This window comes from Ovis aries, chromosome 11 (assembly GCF_016772045.2).
Source record: "Ovis aries strain OAR_USU_Benz2616 breed Rambouillet chromosome 11, ARS-UI_Ramb_v3.0, whole genome shotgun sequence".
NCBI classification, from domain to species: Eukaryota; Metazoa; Chordata; class Mammalia; order Artiodactyla; family Bovidae; genus Ovis; species Ovis aries.
In genome coordinates, this window is record NC_056064.1 from 61082760 (window position 1) to 61110706 (window position 27947).

The 27947-nt window shown below is 50.5% G+C and overlaps 1 protein-coding gene and 1 long non-coding RNA gene across 3 annotated transcripts in view; one reads left to right on the forward strand and one right to left on the reverse strand.

Annotated features, from left to right (window-relative positions):
- Positions 1-154: 154 nt before the first annotated feature.
- Positions 155-6180, forward strand: LOC105610545 (uncharacterized). 2 transcript variants are annotated; one of them, XR_001043783.5, is made up of 3 exons: positions 178-2225; positions 2812-2883; positions 5240-6180. It is a non-coding gene; the product is annotated as an uncharacterized LOC105610545 (long non-coding RNA). The 2 variants fall into 2 exon arrangements; XR_009595430.1 differs by having other exon boundaries at positions 155-2225; positions 2812-6180.
- A 10646-nt stretch (positions 6181-16826) lies between these two features.
- The window catches only part of GNA13 (G protein subunit alpha 13), a 33299-nt gene continuing 22178 nt past the window's right edge, over positions 16827-27947 (reverse strand). The window contains exons 3-4 of the mRNA XM_015098989.4: positions 23700-23750; positions 16827-22331 (exon numbers count right to left, since the gene is read on the reverse strand). Coding sequence (XP_014954475.2) covers positions 21759-22331; positions 23700-23750 — 624 coding nt within the window. The 3' untranslated portion in view covers positions 16827-21758. The remainder of the gene's footprint in view (positions 22332-23699; positions 23751-27947) is intronic.

Consider the following 27947-nt stretch of genomic DNA (forward strand, 5'->3'; position numbering starts at 1 on the left):
TGTGACTACAGTGTCTGACTCTGTGTGACTCCATGGACTGCAGCCCACCAGGCTCCTCTGTCCATGGGATTCTCCAGGCAAGAATACTGGAGTGGGTTGCTATTTCCTTCTTCAGAGGGTCTTCCCCACCCAGGGATCCAGCCCACATCTCCTGTACTGGAAGGTGAGTGAGTCACCTGGGAAGCCTTATAGTACATCTAACCACCCACGCCAGAGCAGAGCACAGAGCCCTGCGGAGGTCTCCAAGCCTCCCAAGATCAGAGGGGTTGAGGATGGCACTGGCCGGATGGGGCCGGATGAAGAAGGACTCCTTGCTGGGGCGACCTCTGGCTGCCCCACAGTGTCACGAGGTGGAAGGAGTGACCTGAATGCATGCAAAGTCAGGGGAAAGAGTGACGTGTCCTCGGTGGCTTCTTCTGGGCAGAAGAGAGAGAAGAGGCAAAGGGGAAGTGAGTCTGGAAAAAGGGGGTGAGATCAAGAAATGCACAAACGGAAAACAGGCTGAGGGAAGAACCCAGAGTCACCCCACCGTTCGTGTGCATGCTTGTCAAACACGGAAGTGTTCCCAAATGTTCACTCGAGAGGCGGCGGGAACCAGCTTGTCCTCCGAGCAGATGGTTCATCCCACTGAGAGTGAGTTCTGTTCACACACAGTTGGTGCCCCGGGTGAACTCACTCCTGGGGTCCAGCGAACGGTGTGAGAATCAAGTCTGGTCCAGCTATGTCTGGGTGAAGGTGGCCGTTGAAGACTGCAAGGGTATCACTCGCTTGACAGGTTAGATGCATCCAGAGAAACCGGCCAGGGAATGAATTTTTGAAAAGAAAATTTGTTTCCCGATTTTTCTTTTTGGCAGAATTATTTTTTATTGGAGTATAATTGGTTTACAACAGTGTTGGTTTCTGCTGCACAACAACAGGAAGCGGTTAAAAGTATACCAGTGCCCCCCTTGGACCTGTCACTGCCCCCATTCCAGCCCTCTGGGTCATCACAGAGCCCAGAGCTGAGCTCCCTGGGCCATGCAGCAGCTTCCGCCAGCTACCTGTTCTGCAGGTGGTCGTGTACACGTGCTGACGCTCCACTGTCAGTTCATCCCGCCTTCCCCTCCCCCCCGTGGCCACAAGTCCATTCTCTCCATCTGCATCTCTATTTTTGCCCTGTTTCCTAATTTTTCGATTAAAAAAAAAAAAGAGAGTCCTGGGCTCTCAAACCTAATTCGATCATTTCTTATCAGACTAAAAACCCAGATTAGACTCCGTTTTCTCATCTGTAAAATGAGCGTGTGGCCCATGTCTCTACATTCCCCTCCAACTGACCCAAAGGAAAGTTCTTGGTGAGGGAGGAGTTGGGGGGTGACAGGCCCGCTTGGAGGGCCCAGGGCACCTGCGGTTCCCTTCGTCCTTTCTGGATAAGGTGGCTGGAGGGGAAGCTGGTCTGGGAACCAGGAGCCCACGGGAAGGGTGCTGAGCGGGCCCAGCCCTCCGCCCACTGAAGAATCGACCCCCTGGAAAGGCAAGGCCAGCAGAGCGCCTGCCAGTGGCCAGCACAGCTCTGCAGTCGACCATGCCTTCTGTACTCAAGCCCCCCCCAGGTGAAAGGTGCCTCCGCTTGACTCCGTCTGCTTCAAGCAACAGGAAGGGACAGGGGGACCCTGTACCAGCTCTCAGCCGTCGCCTTAAGGAAGCTCGGTGGATCCTGCTTTCGCCCTTTTGTGAGACCAGAGCCACCACCAAACGTGTGTCCTGAGTCCTGATGGAGAGGCCACAGGGCGGACGATGCCCTGGACCCCGTGGAGAGCTGAGCACCCAGCCAGACGTTTGCCCCGTGCCAGGCCATCGTCCACCACCCTGCCTCTGACTTCTGAGTCACCTGACCCGGGGGCAGGGACAGCACCTAGGATGTTCCCCAAGACAGAGACCAGGCACCCTGTGGTCTTGTTTAAATTCCCCCCAGATCTGTGAACAAATAGCATCGCGGCTATTTTCAGCCCTGACGCTTCAGGTCCAATGACAGGTCATGAAACCCCACGCTCTCTGGAAAGGTACACCGCCCTCCCCCCAAAATATGCCAGGAATCTGCGCCGTCCAGCTGGTCAGGTTCCTCAGGGTCAGAAGAAAGGCGAGCAGAGTTTAAACCACAGAATGGAGGATATCCTGTTGGGAACCAAGCAGGCGTTCCCTGTGTCCCGGGTTCCTGGGCTCCAGGCTGAGGGGTGACAGGACCCCAGGTGAGCTTCTCAGAGCACCCTGGGCTGAGGGACCCGCCCTGACCTCGTTCAACTGCAGCCGTGCCTCCCCAGACACAGTGACTCCGGGGCTGCGTTCACTAGAGGCAGGGTGGGCGGGGGGGTGGGGGTGGGGGGGGTGGTACTGAGTCTGCCACCTTCCAGGAGGCAGCAAGCAGCAAGAGCTAAAGGAGACAGGGGGCGGTGGGCGGGGGCACGGAGGCGGAAAGTCACCCCGCTCGGCAGCAAAGGCAGCTCCTGGGGTCCCTTCAGTCCCCCCAGGACAGGAAGCAGGAGGGAGAATGGCCGGAGGGACCCCGCCAAGAAGGGGCCTAAATTCAGGGCACGCGCGGGGGCCTCTGCAGGCAGCGCTCACTCCGCGGGTTCGAGAGGGGCAGGGTTCTCTGCACCCGGGGAGGCCCCTGAAGGTGCAGAAACAGGAGGGCAGGCCTCCTGGCCGTGGATGTGCCGTCCCTGGGGCAGGAGGGCAGGTGAGAAGGGACCCGGCCGGGTTGAGCCCACGGAGGGATCAGACATCGACCCACTGCAGCTCGCACGGGAGACATGCTCCATGCACTTTGTTGAACAGGAGTTCACTTCCGGGTCAAGGGAGGAGTTCACTTCCGGGTCAAGGGGAGGCACTGACGCCGTTTCCACAAGGGTGAGTGGAGGGACCGCGCTGAATAGAGTCGTGAAACGGCTGCTGGGGGGGCCAGCCAAAGGGGAGATGGGGGATCAGGCCCCGAGCAGGGCGCGGTGGGGCCAGAGAGAAAGGATGGGGGACTGTCTTCAGGAAGAACCTGGCCAGGAGGGGCGGTGGTAGGAGGGGTGTCCGGGCCCACAGGCTCTGCTCCAGCCTGCGCATCCCAGCGCCAGGTGACGCGGGCCGGCAGCCACCTCTCTGCAGGGCTCAGCTGTGTCTGAACCGAAGGGGAGAGGGTCCCTTCTGCTCGGGGACCTGGTGGCTCTGAGGCCTGGTGACTCATGTGGAGAGCGATACGGTGGTGTCAGGAAGGGCAGGAGCCAGGAGGATCAAAGACAGCTCTGGGCAGGCTCGTGGAGAAGATGATGCAGCCGTCAGCAGGAACCGGAAGCCAGAGGGGAGGACGGGGCTGCGCTGGGTGGGAAAGCCGACGTGTTCGCCGTTAGGGAACTTTGAAGAGGAGGAGGATGTGTCTCCCAGTGGGCAGTGGAGGTAGAAGATCACAGCCAACGAGAACATCCTCGCGACTTCCCCCCGCCCCACAGACATCAGTTCAGTTCAGTCCCTCCGTCATGTCAGACTCTTTACAACCCCAGGGACTGCACAGACTCCCAAAGCTTCAGCATCAGGGTCTTTTCCAGTGAGTCAGTTCTTCGCATCAGGTGGCCAAAATATTGGAGTTTCAGCTTCAGCATCAGTCCTTCCAGTGAATATTCAGGACTGATCTCCTTTAGGATGGACTGGTTGGATCTCCTCTCTGTCCAAGGGACTCTCAAGAGTCTTCTCCAACACCACAGTTCAAAAGCATCGATTCTTCCGCTCTTAGCTTTCTTTGTAGTCCACCTCTCACATCCATACATGACTACTGGAGAAACCATAGCTTTGACTACACAGACTTTGTCAGTCAAGAAATGTTTCTGCTTTTTAATATGCTGTCTAAGTTGGTCATACCTTTTCTTCCAAGGAGCAAGCATTCTTTTAATTTCATGGCTGCAGTCACCATCTGCAGTGGTTTTGGAGCCCAAGAGAATAAAGAGATACCTAAGTCCTAATCCTTCAAACTTGCCAGTGCAGGAGAGGTGGGTTCATTCCGTGGTACAGGAAGATCCTCCAGAGAAGGAAATGGCAGCCCACTCCAGTATCTTTGCCTGGAGAATCCCATGGACGGAGGAGCCTGGCGGGCTACAGTCCAGGGGGTCACAGAGAGTCGGACACGACTGAGCGACTGAGCACAGTTCGGGCTTCCAGGCCCTGGTGACGGGAATGGCGCCTTCTTTCAGTGCCCAAGTCATGAAGCCACTACATGGAACAACTGCACTCAGAGCACATTCGTCCCATTGGGACCTTGAGCGTCTGTCTCCTGGCACCTGCTCTGTCCCAGGGGAGCAAACAGGGACCCTAAGAGGGAGTGTTTTGTTCACTGCCTTAAAGCTGGTCCCCAGTGTTACAGTCAGAATGAGAAGCAGATTCAAGATGTTCCAATCCAGCACCTCAGGTCTATTTTAGAAGCAACTGAGCAGCTTAAATATGAAAAGAGATACTGGCTTGGTTACGAGACCCTTGCCATCCAAGGCAGTCCCAAGACCAGGCTCCAGAACTAGGATCTGAAGTCAGATGTACTCTCTGGACACAGGCATCCTGCACACGTGAGGTATGATGCTCGCCCCCACTGGGAGGTGCAAGGCAAGCAGGACAGGGCACTTCGCAGACCACGGTTTGGATGGGTGGTGGGGGGAGTCACGTGCCAAAACAGGTCCCTCCATTGGCTGACTGGTGGCCCACCAGGGTGCCCTCCCATGAGGCGAGCTGTTGGATTCAGCAGGGCAGCTCACCAGAGTGAGCTGGAGAAGGCGGAGAAGATTGATGAGAGACAGACAGACGGACAGATGACACAGAGCAACCTGTCTCATTGCAGAGCTGCCTTGCATCCTGAAAACTTAGCCAAAAGAGACCTCTGTGTCCTCACTGCCACCACCCTTAAGGCAGCCTCAGCAACTCTCATTCCTCCAGGCGGATCTGAGGACACCCCCCCGCCCCCACCACCCAGCCCCACGCCCTGTGTAGGTCACCGGACAGAAAGCGGAGGCAAACTTACACAGTTAACAGTGTCCGCCCCAATTGTTGTTTTGCATCTTTGCATTGAGATGTCTACATCTTTAACTCTTTTTGAGGTGATAGTCTATTTTAAATGTTATTTTATTGACACAGAGCTGATTTACAATGTTGTGTTCATTTCTGCTGTCCAGCAAAGTGATCCAGTTACACACATACCCACATTCTTTTGCATGTTCTTTTCCATTCTGGTTTATCACAGGACATTGACTGTAGTGCCCTGTGCTCTACAGGAGGCCCTTGCTCTTTACCCATCCGGCACCTAACAGTCTGCATCGCCGAACGCTGACCTCCCCCTCCATCCGTCTCCTGGCCCTCCCCCTTGGAGGTGATGTTCTTAAATGCCTTCCTGAACTAATTTTGCTGCCTGTCACCCCTGCGGATGAATCCACCTGGGCAAGTCAGATTTGCAAGGGAGCCCTCTCCCGAGACAGGTCCTGAGAGGGCCCCTCACAGAACCAGTTTCAGGCGGAGACCTCCTCGAATTCCTCTTTTTCACACTCTTAAGAGCCAGAATGAGATGGGGCAACCTGGGACCCCATTTTTTTCTATATCAATGTTCCTGAAGGAATAATGCTTGAAAAACGAATGTTAAACCCTTCACCCATGGAGGAAAGTTCAGTATCTGCCTGAACACAATGCTAACTTGGAAAAAAATACCTATTCTGTGCTTTTCTGTAGTAAAATCAGAGGAGAGCTGAGCTCTGTTGGTTGTCGGTCATGGACATGACCCGGGTTTACACTGTGAGCTTGGCGGGCCACAGGGGCTGGGGCGCATGTCCTATTAGCATCATTTCCTCTAAAGTCTCTTCACTTGAGCCCCTGTCTAGGCAGAGCCTCTAATTGTTACCCAGAGACTCTCTTCAAAGACCTGGAACAACGGTAAACATGTATGAGACTCTGCTCCCCCACCATATGGAGAGGAAAATATAGGCCTCTTTTTCCTAAAATAATTGAGAACAAGTAGATATTGTTTCCTTGGGTCTGTAGTTCAGCCTTGGCACTGACCCTGTGTTACAGAGTTCTACTGGATTCCGAAAATCAACAGATTGGTTTCATACAATTTTACTTGTCAATCTACCTCAATAAAGCTGGAGGATCACTTGTTTTCATGAATAAATGTTAAAATACAAAAGAAAACGATTCTTGGACTCTGCCTAGGGATCCCATTCTTAGAAGGGTGACCGTGGCCAACGACACTCTCCCTTCCCCACCTCCTCCCTCCCCCCAGTATCCACAATGGGGACGTGAACCCACTATCACCTTGGGTAACAAAGGTGGGATTACAGACTGGCAATTTCACGTGTTGCTTTCTGATTTCTCTGGGGGGAACCTGTTGAGGTGAAAAACAAAGGAAGCAGAAAGGAGGCCAAGAGGTACAAGGAAGACAAATTCAAGTGAGTGAAAAGAATAACTTTAAAAAGATGAAATAAAAAATAAAAAAAGATAATTGTAATATTACTTTTGGTTGGCCAAAAGGTTTGTTTGGGTTCTTCCAATACATCTTGCAAAAAACCCAAATGGTTTGGCTGACCTAATAGCTCCCCTCAGTTTCTACCTCTGGCCCCGGGGCCGTTTCTGCTTTGATGGTGTACAAACAAACTTGCCGTACAGGTGTCTGCGGTGAGGCGCCCAGTGCCCAGAAAGGCAAGGCATCTGCCTAAAGTCACACAGCAGAGAAGCCTGGGGGTTTGAATCCATGTTCTTCTTAAAACTTCAAAGCCCATGTTCTTGTTGATCAATGGCAGAAGCACCCTGTCCTCAGCCCTTAAAACAGAGGAAAGAAATAGCAGTGGAGTCCCCAGGAAATCATTCAGAGTCGAAACTTGGGTGGAAAGCATTTAGTGTGCCTGTCCTGTGCTGGCCTCGGCCGTGTGCACCTCTTGTGTCATTGAACAGAGAGACCATTAAAGAAACAACACGCACAGAGCCTGGTGGGGAAAAGTGCAGCCCCCTGGGGGACACAGGGTAACCACGTGAGGACCAGACCGGGGCTGAAAGCGTCTTGATGTTAGGGGGCCGGCGAAACTCCACCCCAAACGCCTCCGGCTCGGCTCTGAGGTGGTTTTTACACTTACTACCCGCACAAGACTATGATCTCTTTCTTTTTTGCTAACTTCTTCTATGAACAATTTCCAAACGATCACAGCATTTAAAAGAATAGCACAACGAGGGGCTTTCTTGGTGTCTCAGTGGTAAAGAACCCACCTGCCAGTGTGCGAGACATGGGTCTGAACCCTGGTCCAGGAAGATTCCACAGGCCAAGGGGCGATACCCCTGTGCCCTAGAGCCTGTGCCCGCAAACCACCGGAGCCCGCTCGGCCAGGAGCCCAGGCTCCATAGCGAGAAGCGCCGCGAGGAGAAGCCTGCATACCGCAACTCGAGAGGAGCCCCTTCAGCAATGAAGACTCAGCATGGCCAAAAATTGATGAATAAATAAAATTATGAAAACTTAAAAAAATAAAGAATAGCACAAAAAACAGTTTTTTTTTTGACCTGTTGTCTTATTTTATTCAAATACCAGGCTGCTCACACATGGTCCAAGAACACCCGAATAATAAAGCAAACATGATCACGTTACGTATTGGTCTTCAAACATCACAACCAGTGATGCCACACTTGGCTATGATCTCACCAGCATGAAACCACATCCACAGCTCAGTGGTCACCAAACCACCCAGGAGAGCTGCTTTAACTGGGAACTGATTGAAGCTAGTGGCTTGAACACTATTCAGTTCAGTCACTCAGTCGTGTCTGGCTCTTTGCGACCCCATGAGCTGCAGCACACCAGGCCTCCCTGTCCATCACCAACTCCCGGAGCTTCCTCAAACTCAGGTCCATTGAGTCAGTGATGCCATCCAACCATCTCTGTCGCCCCTCCTCCTCCTGCCCTTAATCTTTCCCAGCATCAGGGTCTTTTCCAATGAGTCAGTTCTTCACATCAGGTGGCCAGAGTATTGGAGTTTCAGCTTCAGCATCAGTCCTTCCAGTGAACATCCAGGACTGATCTCCTTTAGGATGGACTGGTTGGATCTCCTTACTGTCCAAAGGACTCTCAAGAGTCTTCTCCAACACCACAGTTCAAAAGCATCAATTCTTCTGTGCTCAGCTTTCTTTTCGTCCAACTCTCACATCCATACATGACTACTGGAAAAACCATAGCTCTGACTAGACGGCTCTTTGTTGGCAAAGTAATGTCCCTGCTTTTTAATATGCAGTCTAGGTTGGTCATAACTTTTCTTCCAAGGAGCAAGCGTCTTTTAATTTCATGGCTGCTGTCACCCTCTGCAGTGATCCTGGAGCCCAAAAAGATAAAGTCTGTCACTGCTTCCATTTTGCATATGGATCATCTTTTTTGGCATTTTGTCCCAAAATGCAGCCAATTGAGGCTTTGAGTAAGTTGCTGCAGACTTAACCAGCACTGGGGGCTTCTCTGCAAAGTTATGGATGAACTGGGCCATGGTTCTCGGATGGAAAGTCAGTCGCCCCGACTGAAAGCTTCTGATTTTGCCCTTGTTCTGTCTCTGACTCTGGGTCTTGCTGCTCCGTCCTATCCCCCCGCAGCCCGCCCCCTCCTCCCGGGTGAGCCCAGGCCTCAGGGCCTCTGCACCTGCTGTGCCCTCTGCCCAGAATGTCTTCGTCCTGCTTGTCTCTATAGAAAAGTTAGCAAGTGTGGAGGAGACAAGGTGTCTTGTGATTACCATCCCTCCAAAAAAAAGTTAACATTTTGGTGTTTAGTTTTAGTCTTTGTGTGTGTGACTGAATGAAGGCTCAGATTCTTTCCTGCAAAAACAGTCCTACCATGTATCTAATTAATATACTATAAAATTCACAGATTTAAATACACAATTCAACAGTTTTTAGTCAATTAACAGTTAGGCAACCATATCTGTGACCTAGACCTGATTTTTTTTTCTGTGCCATGCGTTAATCTATTTTATTACTTTTTAATCTGTTTTTTAAATTGAAGTACAGCTGAACTAAGACTTTAAATTTTTTTTTTTTTTTTTGGCCATGTGGGATCTTAGTTCCCTGACCAAGGATTGCACCGTGGGTCCATAGCAGTGAAAGAGTAGAGTCCTGACCACTGGACTAATAGGAAACTCTTATTTGAGAACAAGACCATCAGACCCCAAAGAGACTCATCCCATCTCCCATCCCAGCAGCCCCAGGCCAGCACTAACATGCGTTCTCTCTCTATAGATTTGCCTGTGTGGGATATTTCATATTTATGGAATCATATAATGTGATTATAAAGATATACCCATCTTCTTTAACTTAACATGTTTCCAAGGCCATCGATGTTGTAATGCGCGTCAGTACTTCATTCATTTTATTGAGTAATATTCTGCTGTACGAATCTTCCCCGTTTTATCCACGTCAGTGGCTGGACGTTGGGGTTGTTCTCTTTTTTTTCTCTATTATAAATAAAGCTGCTCTGACTGCTCACGTACACATTTTTGTATGGATGTGTTGACACTTCTCTGGGGTAAACACCCGGCGGGGGGCGGATTGCTGGATGATATGATAACTCTGTCTTCCCAGGTGGCTCACTGGTAAAGAATCCACCCACCAATGCAGGATATGCAAGAAATATATAAGTTCAATCCCTAGGTCGGGAAGATCCTGCAAGAGGAAATGGCAACACTCTTCGGTGTTCTTGCCTGGGAAATCCCACTGAAGAGGACCCTGGAAAATCCCATTGAAGAGGACACTGGCGGGCCACAGTCCACGCGGTCACAAAGAGCTGGGCACGACTGAGCAGCTGAGTATAACTGTATTTAACATTTTGAGGCCCTGACTGTATTCTAAAGGAAAACAATCTCACCAGCAGTCAATGAAGGTTCAGATTCTCCTCCATCTCACCAACACTTGTTATGGTCCTTTTTTAAAAATTCTAGCCATCCTAGTATGGAGATGGAAATGGCAACCCACTCTAGTATTCTTGCCTGGAGAATCCCATAGACAGAGGAGCCTGATGGGCTGCCATCTATGGGGTCGCAGAGTCGGACACGACGGAAGCAACTTAGCAGCAGCCATCCTAGTAAGTGTGAAGTGGTTCTCATTTGTGGTTTTGATTTGCATTTCCCTGACGGTTAAGTGATTTTGAGCATCTTTTCATGTGCTTTTTGAGAGCTCAAATTCTTATTTGGGCATTGCTACAAAGATCTTGGTTACTGTGCCAGAGACAAGTATCAAGTCGCCAGTGAATAAAAACCCAAGCTTGGTAACTAAGCACCCTTCTGAGCTCTGCTCTCAGTTTAGAGCTGGTTTCTCTAAACAACCATGAGGACCTCCTTGGACACACCCCTGCTGCTGGGCACGTGAACTCACCACCACAAGAAGCCCCCAAACCAACAGAAGAGCGATGAAACGATACTGACATTTAATTTTATGACGTTGAAATAAAATGTATATGCATCGGTATAAATATATGTGTACCTATGGCTGATTCACATTGACATTTGGCAGATAACAACAAAATTCTGTAAAGCGATGACCCTTCAATTATAAATAAGTAAATTTAAAAAGTCATTATTTTTCATTGTTAAATGGGTGAAAAATTATTTTCTATCAGATCTAGAGATAGCGTACGGAAAGCGAGAATGTTTTTCACAATACCAGCGATAACATGGAATGCAGGGTCAGTTCTAAAGAGTTCTGCTCAACGGTACCACAAAGAATCTGAGGTTGGATGCTCAGGAAAACCTGGAAGGCCATAGAGATGTGGGATTTATGAGAACATAGGATGATTTCAGAAGCAAATGCCCGGACTCAGAAATCATCTGATTTGCAGAAAGTTGAACACAAAGTAGGCATGTGAACAGAAATTTAATCATCGTTTCTCTTTTAAATAATTGTATTACTTATTTAATTTAAGTTGTTTTGTCTGCTCTGGGCCTCACTGCTGCACAGGGCTCTCTCGGAGCTGCTCTCTGGGTGTGTGCATGGGCCTCTCGAGGCGGCAGCCTCTCCGTATGCAGCGCAGGCCCCAGGCAGCCGGCCTTCAGGAGCTATGGTTCCCGGGCTCCAGAGTGCCGGGTCAGTCATTGTGGTGCACGGGCTCAGCTGCTCCGAGACATATGGGATCTTCCCGGACCAGAGAGAGACCCCAAGTCCCCCACATTCACAGGAGGACTCCTAACCACTGGCCACTAGGGAAGTCCCATAGTTGCTTCTGTAAGAACAGTTCGCCCCACTAGCTTTGGCAAGAAGTCGAAGTAGAAAGATACAGGCAAGCACAAGGTGAAATAAACAGCTATTTAATTATCACTGGGACTTAAGCTAATGACATGTTAATGAATCATATATACAGAAAATGGACTAGACAGAAATACTGAATTTATTTTTAGTGGTTGTGTAGAATAGTAAAATTGGGGTGATTTTTTTTTAAACCAAAAGTTTTTGGTCTTATATCGAGAATATAATATTCACTGCAAGGACTGATGCTGAAGCTCCAATACTTTGGCCACCTGATGTGAAAAGCCAGATTACTGGAAAAGACCCTGATGCTGGGAAACAGGGCAGGAGGAGAAGGGGGCGACAGAGGATGAGATGGCTGGATGGCATCACCGACTCGATGGACGAGAGTTTGAGCAAAGCTCCGGGAGACGGTGAAGGGTGAGAGAGTGCAGTGCCGCAGCCTACGGGCTGCGAAGAGCCGGACGCGACTTGGCGGCTGAACAACAGACAGAGCTTCACCAAGAGGCGTTGGAGAGAAGATTCCCAGGAGCTCCTGGATTCTCATCACAGGCTTCCCTGGTGGCTCAGTGGTAAACAATCTGCCTGCAATGCGGGAGACCTGGGTTCCATCCCTGGGTCGGGAAGATCCCCTGGAGGAGGAAATGGCAACCCACTCCAGTATTCTCGCCTGGGAAACCCCATGGACAGAGGAGCCTGGTGGGCTACAGTCCATGGGGTTACAAAGAGTCAGATATGACTGCAGGGACTTAGCATGCATGCACACATATTAAAAATGTTCTTTTCCATTATGGTTTAATCTAGGACATTGAATATACTTTCCTATGCTATACAGTAGGACCTTGTAGTCTATCCACTGTATTAATAAATACAGAAGCTTACATCTGCTAACCCCAATCTCCCGTTCCATCGCTTCCCGAAGCCCCCAGCCCCTCGCCCTTGGCCACCACAAGTGTCAGTCTGTTCCTGCTTCCTAGGTGGGTTCATCTGTAATATTCTGGATTCCACATGTAAGTGATATCATGGTGCTTGTCTCTGTCTGACTCGGTTCATTCATTATGCTCATCTCTCGGTCCGTCCACGTTGCTGCAAATGGCATCCTTTCGGTCTCTTTTATGGCGGAGTGATGCCCCACTGTGTCTATGGGCCAGACTTCTTAGCCTTTCCTCTGTCGACACATCTTTTGGTTGTTTCCACGTCCTGGCAATTGTAAACAGTGCTGTTATGAACACTGGGATACATGTATCTTTTTGAATCATAGTTTTCTCTAGATACAGGCCCAGGAGTGGGCTGGCTGAATCATTTTTAGTTTTACGAGGAACCTCCATACTGCTTTCCACAGTGGCTGCACGGACTTCAGTTCCTACTAGAGTACTTTTTACTGCAGGTTGAACTGAGATAATGACCAGACAATGAGTGAATCTGACTTTCATATACCTGAATGCTCCAGTGAGTTTTTGAGGACCTCAGAACCTAACTTTCAGCACCTCAGAAAGACAACACACTGGAATATCTGTGGCCTATTACAAGGACATTCTCCATGAGGAAAAGAGGGCAGGAAAAGATGACAACACCCTGGTGGTGGGGGGAAGTGATGATAAATTTTCCAAAAATCTGTTGAGTTACCCCTAGAGTCTTCAGAGACATGTAGTTATAATTTTCCCCAAAAAAAATCCTGTTGTTTTTTTTTTTTTTCAGGAAAACTTGAAGACCTTATCATAGGAATTTTGTATTATAGACCAAAATCCTATATTACACTATGGACTATTTTTGTTGCAAGTTGGAATATTCCAGAAGGCTTTCAAGAATCTGGGAGTAGCAAAGAACATGGGAGCCCTGGAGCTCGAGCTCCTTATCCCCTGACAGTCAGTCTAACCAGGCCACTCTAAGTTAGCGGCCATCCACTGACGGGCCGCTTGTCCCCAAGGGCGGGCTGAGCTCTCTTCACCCCTCAGGCTGGCTCCCCTCAGTCTCCGTCCCAACGGGGCAGCAAGTCTTCTAAGAAGGGGACCCTGTGTTGTGCCTCTTGGGGAGTCAGACATGTCAGACGGGTGCACCGTGAAAGCATGCATGTAATAATGTTGGGTTCGCATCACCACCGAGCAGAAGAGCTCAGTGTGGACATCAGCGGCTCCACAGGAACTGCCCTGAGACAGCTGCAGCCTGGGGTGGAAGCCGTCCTGCCGTCTCCCTCTCTTGCAGCCTCAAAGAGCACGTGAGATTTGCTGTTGTTCAGTCGTAAGTCATGTCCAACTCTTTGTGATGCCATGGACTGCAGCACGCCAGGCTCGTCTATCACTGACTGTCTCCCAGAGCTTGCTCAAATTCTTGTCCGTTGAGTCGGTGATGCCATCCAACCACCTCATCCTCTGTTGTCCCCTTTTCTTCCTGCCTTCAATCTTCCCCAGCATCAGGGTCTTTCCAGTGAGTCAGCTCTTCGCATCAGGTGGCCAAAGTATTGGAGCTTCAGCTTCAGCATCAGTCCTTCCAATGAATATTCAGAGTGGATTTCCTTTAGGATGGATTGGTTGGCTCTCCTCGCTGTCCAAGGGACTCTCAAGAGTCTTCTCCAGCATCACAGTTCAAGAGCATAAATTCGACCGAGGGGTGGAACCCACGTCTCCTGCAAGGCCTGGTGAATTCTTAACCGCTGAGCTACAAGGGAAGCCCTTAGCAGGATTTTGCCTGTAGCAGAGAGAACCAGGGGAGAGGCGTCCGGCAAACAGCCGTGTGGTTCAGCTGGAATGAAGGAAGCAGGAGGGGCAGGCTGGCTGGAGAGGGAGGATGATGCCTTGAATGTTGGGCGGAGGTTTGAGCAGTTGTTTCCTGTGCTTTAGAAAGGGCTGTGCTGGGGCTTCCCCGGTGGCTCAGAGGTAAAGAGCTTGCCTGCCCAAGCAGGAGACACGGGCTTGACTTCTGATCTGTGAAGTGCTCCAGAGAGTGCTCCACAGAGTGCTCCTGTGCTCCAGAGCCCGTGCTCCACCTCCAGAGAGTAGTCCTCACTCACCGCAGCAGCAAAGACCCAGCACAGCACAGAACAGAGTGTCGATGAGTAAAGAAAGGGGCGCGTCTAGGGCGCGTGTGCCACACCGAGTGTCATTGTTGCCGTGAAACCAGGCAGCCACCCCTCTTTCAAAAATGTATATATTTATTTGCCCATGCTGGGTCTTAGCTGTGGCATGTAGGATCTTTGTGGTGGCACGCCGGCTCTAGTTCCCCGACCAGAGATGGAACCCACGCCCCCTGCATTGGCAGTGTGGCATCGTCCCTGCTGGACCACCTGAGAAGACCCTCACCCTCTGTGACACTGACTCATTGCATCGTCCCCCAGAACTACCACCCACTACAGAAATGCAGGGACGGCCTGGACACCACACACTTTCCTGTCTGCAGAGCCTGGGTGCTGTGATGGTCTCTTTCTCAAGATCGTTTCAGTGGACTCACTCTGGCGTAAAACGAAACCAGCGAGTGAATTCTCACAAAGCTGACAAGAACTGGGATTTTCCACGGAGAACAGAAGAGAGCACGCACACCGCTCCTCTCCCGAGGTCGACAGTGTCGGGCCTCGTAGCATCTTAGGAGTTTGCTCTCTCCCTTCTCCCACGTTTGACGGGCGGGAAGTCCAGCCCAAATCTAAAGTGGCCGTGAAGTCGGCTGACAAAACGATCAACTCTTAGAGAGGCTTCCCTGCTTGTCTTCCTTTCATGTAACTTCATGGGGAGGAGACCAAGCAACACTGCGCACAGTCGCTCATCCTGGTGGGAACAGCCTCCTGCCTCCCTGGGGCCTCTGCCCCGAGGTGCCCTCGGATGGAGCCCCGCGGAAGCCTCTCGTCGTCGTGGTGGGTGTGAAGATAAGGACGCTCGGGGGGTCGTGGCAGTGTTTCTGCCCCTCCTTGCTCCAGCTGCAGCTCTGTCTGCCAGGGGCCCCACTCACTCCCAAGGGAAAGTTAAATAGTATGGCTTTTAAAACAGTGCCCAAGCCTTTTTGTTTTTTCCAGGGTTTGCCAAATTTCCTGTCACCCAAACAAACTTCTGGTTTAACCCAACTGCGAGTTTCCTGCATTCTCAAGGGACAGAAGTCTCTTTTCTCTTTCAGAAACCCACATTCTGGGCTGCGGAGCAGGCCATTTTGCCATGGCGACGTGACTGCCAATCAGCCATGTCCACGGTGCCCAGCACTCTCCTGGACAACAGGTTTTTAGCCGTCTCTATTGACAAATGATCATTCTCTTGTTCCAACAACAGAAGAAGAAAGGTTGTGGGATTTTCTTTTTTTTTTTTAAGACCTCTGGGTTTGCTTTGGGCAATTCAAATGCACAAGTGAGTTTAGTTTCAATTTTAAAAGATCTTAAATTTCACAAAGAAAGCCTGTTTGCAGCCTACAGATTGGTACGTATTTGTAGATTTGGAAGTACCTCCAGATTTTTCTCAATTTTCCTTGCGGTTATCAGGGAAATCACACAGTAAATATTGAGTCCTTGGGCACAATTTTTGCCAGAAACGCCTGGAACCAACGAGCCCTGGATTACAGCCATCACCACGAATTGCAGTTCACACCTGATCTGCAGTCCCCATGGTAGGAAAAGCCCGTTTACTCTGCTCCGGGGAACAAAAATCCTGCAGCAGCAGTTAAGGAGAGGAGTACACAGACCCAGTCATCGACAAACGACTTCTAATTGAGCTGAAGCTGCAAAGCGAAAGGACGACTGGCGTCCCTGCACGAGCGCGACTTCACCTCTGAGGTCCCGGACACAGAGCCCCGTCTAATCACGAGGAGGACACCAGGCTGCTCCTGAAAGAGGGACGGCCGACTCAACGCCGGCCAGCATCCCTCCTCAAACCGCCGAGGCCACCAGAGTGAGGGGGGTCTGCGAGGCTGTGACGGCCCAGAGGAGCCCAGACAGACAGGGCACATCATCCTAAGATGGTGTCCTGGGTGGACGGACTCCGAACAGAAAGGGGCAGCAGGGAAAAACCAAGATCTGAATGAAGTACAGGTTTAGTTAAGAATAAAGTATCAACACTGGTTCATTAATTTTAACACATGCACTATGATGGGACATGCGTGTAACGCAAGATGACATCAACCAGGACAGTTCAAGATGTTACCCGGGGAAAACTATCACCCACAGTGCGGAGTTTTAGGAAACTGCTCTTTTTGCAATTTTTCGGTAAATTATAGTGTTCCTTGAAACAATAAAAGGAGTGGTATCCTATCAGTTTGCTCTTAAAACGCCATTTCAGCTTCAAAAGACCTAACAGTGTTAGACCTGCAGAAGGGCAAACTGTGAGCTCAGACACCTGTGCACAACTTCAGAGATTCTAAGAGCAGCAGAGAGAAAAGGCGGCGTTTCCTGCTCCCGGCTGCCACAGCAAAACGAGTGTGTGGGAACTTCCTTGAAGTCCACATCCCTTCTTCAGCGAGGAAACATTTACTGACTAACTTAAGTCAGAGTTTCACCAGAGATCTGCCAGAAGCAAGATTTCTGAGGTTCCAGCTACTGGGTGGAGCTTCTTTCAGACGTTAAGTATCTGCTTTACTCTTGACATGAATCAAAGAGTTAGTTTAAATAACATCATAGTATGGAACAGTTTATAAATGTTTATTAAACGTCAGTAATTTTTACAAAGCAAATATTAATAGCAAGAGGCAAAATTTTTGCAAAATATGTACAAAACTAAAAAGCCTTGATGGCTAGGAATTCATTTTATCAAGTCATTCTTTCCACTTTCAGACCTCCTGTAGAGATAATTTATTGCCAATCCTAAAACACTGACAGAAAAAAAAATGTACAACAATGACCAGATGATGTGCTCAGTTCTCGGAGTTACAAACAGAGAGATGTTAAAAAATCTGAAGCCGCGAATACTTTGATACAGAGCTAATACAAATCATGTTGTTAGGTACAGTATCTACCAGGTTGTTACAAAATAAGACTTTTTGATAAGGCTTCTGTGGTAAATGAGCTCCACCACGCTGGAGTAGCAGGGAAAAGCCATTTCAACATTTTGCAATTCTACTTTCAAGTAAGAGGTAAAGAAAGGGTAAACGGTATAGTCTGCTGCAGTTACAGGTCCTTTCCAGGAATTAACCCCTCAACAGGCATGACTGAGGATGAACACAACACTTAACTGTGGCAAGAAGTGCTACAGACAGGATTTCCAGAGAAAGCCCAGATCAGAGGCTGCGTAAGGTGCATCCTTCTATCAGGAGACTCTCGGACGACCATCGCACTGCCTCCCGGGGCCCTGCTTCCGTCCATCTGCAACCTTCATCACTATCAGAGCTGATGCCATTTCGGAAAGGTCGCAAAACCTCTGGCCAACCCAGCAATCACTGCCCTACCACTGACATTTTTTGTTCCATGTAAGCCCTGCCATTGGAAATCAGACGCTTAGACCTAGACGCTGCGAGGATGAGCTCTTCATGCTAACTACATTCAAGTACAGACAGAAGAACGCTAGTGTGTACTGCAAGCTCTGTGAACAGTCACTCATCTGCTAAGGCCAGCAGCAAGCTGATGGTGTCTGAAAAACCCACGAAGTTCAACTTGATTACAAGTGTCCAGGTTTAGACTTGACTTTACTATCTACTGGGCTTCCCTGGGGGCTCAGACGGTAAAGCGTCTGCCTCCGATGCAGGAGACCCGGGTTCCATCCCTGGGTCGGGAAGATCCCCTGGAGAAGGAAATGGCACCCCACTCCAGTACTCTTGCCTGGAAAATCCCATGGACTGAGGTACCAGGCTCCTCGGTCCATGGGGTTGCAAAGAGTCGGACACGACTGAGCAACTTCACTTCACTTTTTACTCTCTATAAACTTATGAAGCCCTAACCTCGTACCATAAAATAATGGGAATGCTTCCTGTTTATCTGGAACGTGGAGACTCACTCACACACTCCCTCCCTTCCTCGTGTTTACTACACTGAAAAGCCAGTCTGGATCCTATCACAAGAACGAAGGGAGGAAAAAGCAGCACGTTTAGTCCAGCAGCACAGACCTGTGGACAGACCCCCTGTGAGTAACGTAACTCTGCATGCTGAAATGATGCGAAAGACAGATAAAGCCAGATTTTCAACTGGAAAAAAAAAAAAAAAAAAAAAGACATGCAGAAGCTGTGCTTTTGATCCCTCAACTAAAACTTTCTTTCATTAAAAGAAATAAAAAGGTAACGGAGTGGCTTTCTCTAGGTTTATTAGGGAGATTATTACAAACGTGACTGAGATTTACAGGCATGATTTCACGGGTTCAAACAGGAAATGGAGAGTTAACACTGATTCGCAGCCTTCTCAATACATGTACAGAAGTAACACTTCTACAGATTGCAAGGAGAGAATCTTGTTTCAGATGGCTTGGTTTGGGGCTTTGCCGCAATGTCTCATTATATAATGAAAGCACCAATTTGAGGGTTTCTCTCACAGTGATTTGAATTTCAGAACATTGCAGAACATGACTTGGTAACTTTATTCTTCATATAAATAAGGCATAACCGGATATTTGTACTAATGCTGAAAATAACATCCTACCAAAAGCATAAATACAAGTATTTGGGCAGATGCTGGAAGTTAAGACTTACTCATTTCTGCTTACAAACAATTATGGACCCCATGATTTCTGTGCATGTAAATCAACACTTCTAATCACTCCTGGGGTGGGGGAATCTGACTTCCTGCTTTATACTAACCACTGAACAAGGACTTCCCTCGGCAACCTCACCAGAGCCTAACCAGAGGACCTTCGGCGTGTGGCGGACTCGTGGTGCGGCTTCCGTGACACCTTCTTCGGCTGCTCTTGTGCCCCAGCTATCAGGTGCCCGTTCCAGACAACACAACTAAAGATTCCATTTTAATACAGCACTTGGCAGCAAGCAATGATGTGGGTTGTTAAAAATAATATTTAAGTGGCAGAGGCATGCCTTTAAATTATTTGGATCTTCAGAAAAAATATCTGACAAAAACTCTTCCCTATTTAAGAAAAAAAAAAGGCAAAATTTGAGGTGTTCTTTGCTTTATAAGGCAACTCTGTATACTGTAAGGTTCTTCAAGGTCAATGAAGACACTTGTGTGACATTTCTTAAGAATTAAACAAGACGTTCAGACCTAAGAACAGAATGTAATGGAGAATTAGGCACAGTTTACTCCAAAGTGTAACCATGAAGACTTAGAAAGTTAAATACAGTGGAGAATTTTAAATTCAAATTACATTTTTAGAGACTGGGGTGGGGGAGCAGGCACCCTGGCAGCTTGGCCCCGAATCTCCGTCTCCCCTTCACACAGTGTATTTTAAACAGATCTGGTTTTCATGATACAGGTACAGGACTCTTTCACATGGTTTAAATATACAGTACACAAAACATGTGACTAAAGCCTTCAGACTGAACCAGCAAGCCTGTATGAGTAATTTACTGCCTCAGAATATACTCAAGGTTTTACTTTAAAAGAAAGTTGACTCTGAGACTCCACACCCATCAGGAAAGGAATCTCAAATGCTTAGAATAGTATGCCATTTCTTTGGTGCTCTAACATCTGACTGTGGTGGTCAAAATGGGGACTTCTGCTTTGCTGGGCAGTGTGTGCGGCTTGTATCAGAGATCTGAACAAGGACCTGATTGAGACCATCCCTCCTCACTGCACACACCCGGAACTGACTTTAGCCCTCACTGGAGTGAAACACCACCTCCTGATAAACTGACGCACAGACCTCCACCCAAGTCTCCGTGTAACACACACGTGCTGTGCCCTGAAATGGTTCACTCTGCAGGTTAAACAACACACTTGTGTTTAGTGAGCAGCACTGGACACAGAGCTCAGACATGCGCGAGCCCTGCTCCATGGACGCCTGTGTCACAGGGCGGGGCTCACGTCAGCAGCACAGCATCACCAGGACACGGACACACAGGCAGCTATGGGGGCAGCGATGGAGGAGCTTCAAATGCGAGCAAAGTCAGGCGCCCGACAAGCGCTGGTCAGGTCCCAGCAGAGTCCTAGCCTAACCCACCCGCGACACAGACCCAGAGCCCGACCGGGGAGGGCTGGGGGATCCAGAACTCTGACCAGCCTTTCAAGGACTGCTCGCCTATAAACACCTGAGAACACAGTCAGCTGTGCAGTGAAGGGGCAGGTGTCACAGTCAATCACAGTTTTCAGGAAAGGGAGAAAAACCACCAGACTCTCCAAACTCACCTTGTACACCTGTTCCTCTACCCGACTGCAACACCACACATAACCCACAGGGCGGGCCTCTTAATGCCGAAACCCAGCCACTCTGAGGCGCTCAGAGGGTGCGTCTGTTAACAGCAGAGCTCCCTGGGGTGCGTTCTAATTGGGGGCGTGGTGGGGGAGGTCACACGTAACCATCTTTCAGCAGGAACTGAACACGACTCCTCATTCTTGAGAGAATCCTTGAACCTTCCAAACGCACCTCAGGAGAGCTGGAATTCCACGAACAACAGTGCTGCCAACACATACAGCCTCCGAAGAGACACACCGAGAAGGAACGAGAACCTCAAGCAACGGCTTCCTGGATAGTCTGACAGGAAAACATTGCCCTTGGCAAGCTCCAAAAAACCCAAAACCCCTCATAAATGCTGCCCTCTGGAGCTGACGGGAACAGAAGGAGCGTGAACGAACCACGTCCATGATGGTGCGACAGGGATTCCCACTGTGGGACCTGCCGTGTCTGAGCCGGGGGCTCAAAGTCTGAGAGTAACACGAACTCTCCTCGGGAAGGGCTGGGTTTACTCAGAAAGCTCTGCTGCCAGGCTGCGCTTCCTAGCTGCTGTGACGGCCAGTGTTTCCTGCATGGCACCTGGAGGACAGGTCTCAGTATGGGAAAGGCAGCCTGCCCTCCACTCTTTTGGCTTCTGATCAAAACACTGGGAACGGCACGCGCCTGTGCACCCTGAACCACACGGGAGCTTCCACCCGCGCCAGAGGAGACACCCTTATGTGAACTGAGACACACGCCGAGCACTGCCTTCAGGAGCCACAGAAAACTCAGAACTGCTGGGGACACGAGCAATCAGAAGAACGTGAAGGCCGAAGCCGGGGAGGTCTACGGACCGCCGCTGCTCAGAGCAAACTTCCCCAGCGGCCCTCCTTCCCCACCAGCCCACCGAGGCTGGGCACAGGCGCAGCTGCCACATGCGGCGACCGCGGCGCCCCGCGCGGTCCAGGGCCTGCGCGCGCTCGGCCTCGGGCTCGCCCTGCGGCGCTAAGGGCGCCTGCCATGCTTGGCGCCACAGGAGCACTGTTTGAGAAGGGGAAGGGTCAAAGCCGGAAGGACAGCGTGTCTGAGGCCTGGCGGGAGGAGGGCCCGTCCACGGAGGCCGGAGCTGCACCCACGGGCGTCGGCCGAGGGCAGCCCTCCGCCAGGGGCCAGAGTCGCCGGAGGAGGACTGAGATTTCCAAGGAGTTAAACCCAGAATCAAGACTGTTCTAATTCCTGCTGTAAACTTCTATTTTAAAAATAAAACGAACAGAAAACAGGAAGGCGGGAAGGCGGCGGGCCCTTGGGGCGTCACTGGAGCATCAGCTGCTTGAGGTTGTCATGCAGGATGGTGTCCTTGACGTCGCGGAACACCAGGCGGATGTTCTCGGTGTTGATGGCGGTGGTGAAGTGGTGGTACAGGGGCTTCTGCTGCTGGTCCCGGCGCTTGCTGCGGAAGCACTCCACCAGGAATTTCTGGACGTCTCTTAAGCAGTGGGGGTCCCCTTCAAACTCTAGGAAATAGTCTTTGATGCTCACAATTTGCACTTTCTCCTCAAGCAAATCTGTCTTGTTCAAGAAGAGAATTATGGAGACATTGCTGAAAACCCGGTTATTGACGATGGTTTCAAAAATGTTCAGCGACTCGGTCAGGCGGTTGGTCAGGCGGTCCTCCATGAGCACCTGGTCAAACTCGCTGGAGGAGACAAGGAACAGTATGGACGTCACGCTGTCGAAGCACTCGAACCAGCGCTTCCGCTCTGACCGCTGGCCGCCCACGTCGACCATTTTGAAAGGCACGTTCTTGATTTCAAAGTCGTACTCATGGATGCCTTTGGTGGGCCTTCTGGCGAGCAGGATGTCTTGCTGGGAGGGAATGTACTCCTGGAAAAAAGGAAAGTGTTTCCTGCTCAGCGATTCAGGAATAATGAGAAAGTGGAGTGTGCCATTAACTGGTCTGCACATGACTCTGAGCGAACTTGGGAGACAGTGGAGGGCAGCGGAGTCTGGCAGGCTGCAGGGCATTTGCTGAGTGTCGACGAGGCGCCAGGCCCTGTCGCTAAGCAGCAAGAACTCAGCTCTTCAGAACCAAGACACAGGGTCCCTGCCTTCAAGGACAGAGGGGGAAAGACCAGCCAACCTCACGTGAATCAACAACTGTAACGCAAGCAGTGGAGCCTTAAAGCAGAGGAGGGGCCATGAGCAGTGTGCTCAAGGAAGGCTGCATGGAAAGGCCAACTCAGAACAGGCCAGTTGGAAACCACGAAATAACTCTCAAAAGCTGAGTTTATCCACCAAAGCTTCTCTCCACTTGGCTGGTACCTAACTTTTTTTTAAGGCTGACTACAATCTAACCTGATGGAAGAGTGTCGGTGAGGTAGGTCTTCACACAGTCTCACTGATGTGGATGGAGCAGACAAAAGAGACAAACACAGGGGCCTACAGAGACCGCCCAGAGGACACCCGCGCCTGGGGAGACACGTCCCGAGTGCAGGGGGGACAAGTGCCGTTGAGCAACATACAAGGGAAAATGCAAGGCATGTCCTGCGAGAGCAAAAGGAGGTCCTTCTCCACACAGCTGGATACGGGGCTGCTTCCTACCCACAACAGGGCTCATCCTGCTCTCCTTCCGATTTATGTTCAGGGTTAAACAAGGAGGGTCAGGACTGGCGAGGCACCAGGGCAGCAGCCCTCAGGGGCCTTCTGAGCAGCGTGACGCCTCCTCCAGGGAGGCCTCTGCCTGAGCCCGGTGTGGAGAGCAGCCAGCGCCAGCCCCTGCCGCTCGGGGCCACGGGGGATGCACCGCCGGACAGTCCAGCCGGTGGCTCCCTCGGCAAGGGTGACTCGCCCGCGTCACAGCCTCGAGAATCCAGCTTCCTACCCTCCCACCCTGCAGACGGGGGTCCCGAATGGGAAAACTGCTGCCGGAAAGTTCTGAGCTCAGTGGGCACTGTGTTCTGCCTCCGCTTACAGAAGAGCAAAGCCTGCGCGCGGACTTGCTCTTGTGCCGTCTTCTTTTCGAGCCTAAAGTTCTTTCTGTAAAGGGTTTTACTTTCATGAAACCGTAGGCAGGGCATTCCTCGTGGAAATGCAGCGGTCAGGAGAGGAGAGGGAGGGAAAAATGAAGCAGGAACAATCCGAATACAGCCACGAGGAAAACGGAAATAGCTCAGTGCACAATTTCTCCAAATTTCCTCATCCTGGCTACTACTTTCTAACGACAGTAAACATAAACACTGCCTGAAAACTTACTGGTTCTCCGAGCTTATCCAAGTTATCCAGGAAATATTTTACAGATTCACCCTGAAAACAAGAAGAAAATAAATCGTTATTAGCTCTGAGAAATGGAAGACTTTGCTACAACAGTTTATGTTAAACTGTCTGGTTGTACACTTAATCCAAACATACTCTGTTTAGTCACCAACTTCAGACGGAGCAGCTGACCCCACTAAACGCGTATGAAATGCCGGCCTCCGCCAAAGCCCTGGAGTCTCTCAGTCTCTGCACGAGCATCCCCTGCGACCACCCCCCAAAGAGGACTCCACGTAGGCATCTCCACGCAGCTGCAAGTGCCCAGGGAAGACCTGAGAGAAAGGTGCAAGCTGCTTTCGAGATGAACGTGCGACTGCAGTCCCAGTGGGGTGACTTGTTTGTGCCTCCCATCTCAAGCTGGTCGTCTTCTGAGACAGGAGCAAAGCGTGGATGAGGCAGGGACCGCTGAAGGGACAGGCGAGCCCAGACAGACGCCCCCGAGCCCTGAGCCCCAGTGCCTACACTCTCTAGGATCACACTGCTCCTAGATTTCAGGCAGTGTTAGACACCTCAAGCGTATGGGAACACCTTCCTCAAGGAAATCCTTGAACAGCAGACAGACAGGTGAGTGGGGAGCACCCATGCAGAGAAGGCTGTGGGCTCAGCCCCCGCTGGGTCTCTGCAGCCCCGCGCTTGTCTGCCGGAAGCTGCTCCCCAGGTCTGGCTCCAGAAGGCAGTACCTCCCTGATGCAGAACAGTCGGCGGGAGGTCTTGTCTGTAGGCAGTTTCTGCAATCAGGTGACTTCTGGGGCCACACTCTGAGTCATGAGGCCTTAAAGCTGCAGATCTCAAAATTTTAGTCTCTGGATTCCCTTTACACAGTTAAGATTTTTTAGGACCCCAAAGAGACTTTGTTTAAGTGGATTACAGCTATAATACCATGTTAGAAAGTAAAATGAGGCAGCTTAACAAATATTTTACTCATTAATTCATTCAAAAATACCAATAATAAACTCATTCACGCGACCTTAGTAAAGACAGTGAGACATTCGACTGCTCCTACACCCGCCCTGTCACCACAGGGGACTTCAGCAGCAGCCAGTTAAGCAGGTCTGGCCACCGGAAACGGAGTATCTTAATAGCCTCTGCAATTGTAGGTATTTTTGTTTCTACACCAGAATTTGACAAATGACAGCTTACTAAAAGCCTACTTTGTACTTGGAATGGGTCTTTTACCCCCCCAACAATTTTGTAGCATCAAGCCCTGGAATATAGCAGGCATCAAGTGTACAAGACATAACATAGAGAAAATCACATTCATTGCCATCACACTCTCATAACAAGCCTTATGGCTCGGGAAGTCGACAAGCTCACGGTGGCAAGCAGACGCAAGCTTTCCTAAATTCTGATTTGTAGTTGAAAGCTCAAGTTTTATCAGTGTCAACAAACTTATTTTCCTCAAATTGGTGGGCTAATAATTTCATTTTCTTAAAAAAAAAAAAAAAAAAAAAAGGCGCATCAAATGCCCAAGTGTGAGTAAGTTGGTTGCCTATATCAAGGAAAAATGGTGTTCCATGAAAAATACAGTGAACTCGGACACAACACGGCCAGTCACCAAGGCGCTTCCCAGAGACTGGTCTGTGCAGGAGCCTGCTGCGTCCAGAGCTCTTCCCGTGGAGATCTGAAACAGTCTTTACTGCTCGGTCAAGGACAGTCTTAGGGGAGCCTGGTGGGTGTTTTCCTTGGGGCTTCCCTGGAGGCTCAGACAGGAAAGCATCTGCCTGCAATGCGGGAGACTTGGGTTCGATCCCTGGGTCAGGAAGATCCCCTGGAGAAGGAAATGGCAACTCACTCCAGTGCTCTTGCCTGGAGAATTCTGTGGACAGAGGAGCCTGGCAGGCTATAGTTCACGGGGTTGCAGAGAGTCGGACATGACTGAGCGACTTCACTGGTTCACTGGTGCGTGTTTCCAGCTGAGGACGCTGAGTGGCGTGTCTGGGGCTCACCCTGCGCAGAGGCTCCAGCAGCGGCAGCCATGCCGCTTGGGGCTGTTGGCGTGCGTCCACCCGGCGACGGGAGAGGACATTCCAGGGACACCACAAAGAGTGCAGAACGTGAAGCCTCCTTTTAAAGGCTTTCTGGAATCCCTGTGGCCCAGGGACCACACCTGGAGAACTGCAATGCGGGAGACCCAGGTTCAATCCCTGAGTCGAGAAGATCCCTTGGAGCAGAAAATGGCTACCCACTCGGGTCTCACTGTCTGGAGAATCCCGTGACAGGAGCCTGGCGGGCTACAGTCTGTGGGGTTGAAGCGAGTCGGGGATGACTAACACTTAACTGCTAAACTGAGGCAGATGATTACAAAGCGACGGGCCACAGGCCCCCTGTGAGCTTGGCCCCAGCACGCCCGCGGCAGCAGAGCCGACCTGAGCTGCCACAGGACTCTGCGGTCTTGACTTCTCCTCCTGGGTGAAACTACTCAAGTGTTTCGCTGCAAAACACGACGGCGATCACACAGCACGCAGTATCTACCCGTAATCCAGAAAATTCCTACTTCCGTTAATAAATGTGGACTTGGGGGTTCATGATAAGATTAACTCTGCAGTACACAGGTTTTGGTTTTTGTGTTTTAAAATATGGACAAGGTAACTTGGCAGTTCTGAGTGACTATATTCTCTTCTCAAAACAGGAAAATCACCCCCATTTGGTCTCCTCTTGGTATTATTATACAAACACAAAGAAATATTTTAAATTTCACTGAAACTTCCTGATTTAACTGCACTCCCTAAGAGGGGGGAGGTCTCAGAATGTGCCTTTGTTTATTGGGAACTCATAACCTCACCAAAATCCCGTGATGAAATTATACAAACACGCATATGGTCCGTTAACAAGTTTCAACTTCTACTGCAGACAGTTGCGTCAGTATCATCTACAAAGCCCTTTGTGCACTCAACAGTGTTCAAAATCTAAATAAAAACGTTTTAATTCATTTTCACACATTTCAGTGTGCGGATTATCACTAACATTTTAAGTCCTAAATAAGGTGCCTTTTGCCTTCTCCCCTAACATTTGGCCAGTATCTATTCAAGGACAAGAAATGCTTTAAAATAGTATTCCTATGAAAAACATGTTTTGGTTTAAAATAACTCCTCAGTCAAGAAAAGTGATGTTAACTTATCTTTTGTATCACAGGTGATATGACTGGAAGTAGGAATGATAATCTTAATAACCTCAATGACCTTTCACTGCACGTGGTGTGGTGATAATGGAGGCCGCTGGCTGTTAAGGCATGAAGTTTTCCCCCAAACCTGCCCTGAGACAATACAAGTTTAAACACACACGTGCGGTGTGCACACACAAGCTATAGAGGGTGAACACTCTTCTGAATTTGCTAACTCGAGAAATTCCCTACAGGAGCTTTAAAGACCTCCACTGGGGAAACAACAGAGAAAAATCTATTTTTGCAACATCAAAATCAAAACAAAACAAATTAAAAGATAAAAAAGGACCTCGCCGGTGGTCCGTGGCTGAGACTCCGCGCTCCCTCGGCAGGGGCCGGGTTTGATCCCTGGTCAGGGAACTCGAGCTCTCATGCCGCAACCAAAGTTCAAACGGGCAACTAAGATCCGGAGCAGCTCAACAAACATTTCTTAAGATACATATAAAATGTGTGTTACTCGCCACGGAACCACGAAGGACACGGGAAAGGAGCGGCGGCACCCTGTTCTCAGGAGCCTCTGCCTGGGCCAGCGCCCCGGGGAGCGCGCAGGCCCCACGCCGCCCCCAGCACGCCCGGCGGGCCCTCGGCTCCCCCAGGCTCGGGAACCACCCGTGAAGAACCGGCCGGAACCGGCCGGCCCCCGCAGTCCTGTGCCCGGACCACTTCCGAGGTGATCGGAGTCTTCCCCGTCTCACGTCACCTTTGATTCGAGGCCTCTCCTCAGCGCTGGGCGAGCTGGCAAGCCCCTAAACTCCGCTGAGCCTCCATCTAACGGTCGGTAAAGCGAGGAAGTCCCCTGGTCCCGCGGGGTAGTCACCGAACTTGCGCCCGAGCAGCGGCTTCAGCTTGCGCGGCCGCTTTACGGGGAAGGCCTGCTCTCCCGCCCCCGCGGCCCGCGACGCCCGGAGCGGGCGCCTCCGCGGGGACTCGCCGCGCGCGCTGCTCCGTCCGCGGGGGGTGACGGCGCGGGGCGCGGGGCTCGCTCTTCTTCGGTTATGACTGAGGCGCCGTCTTCACTCGCCTCGGTG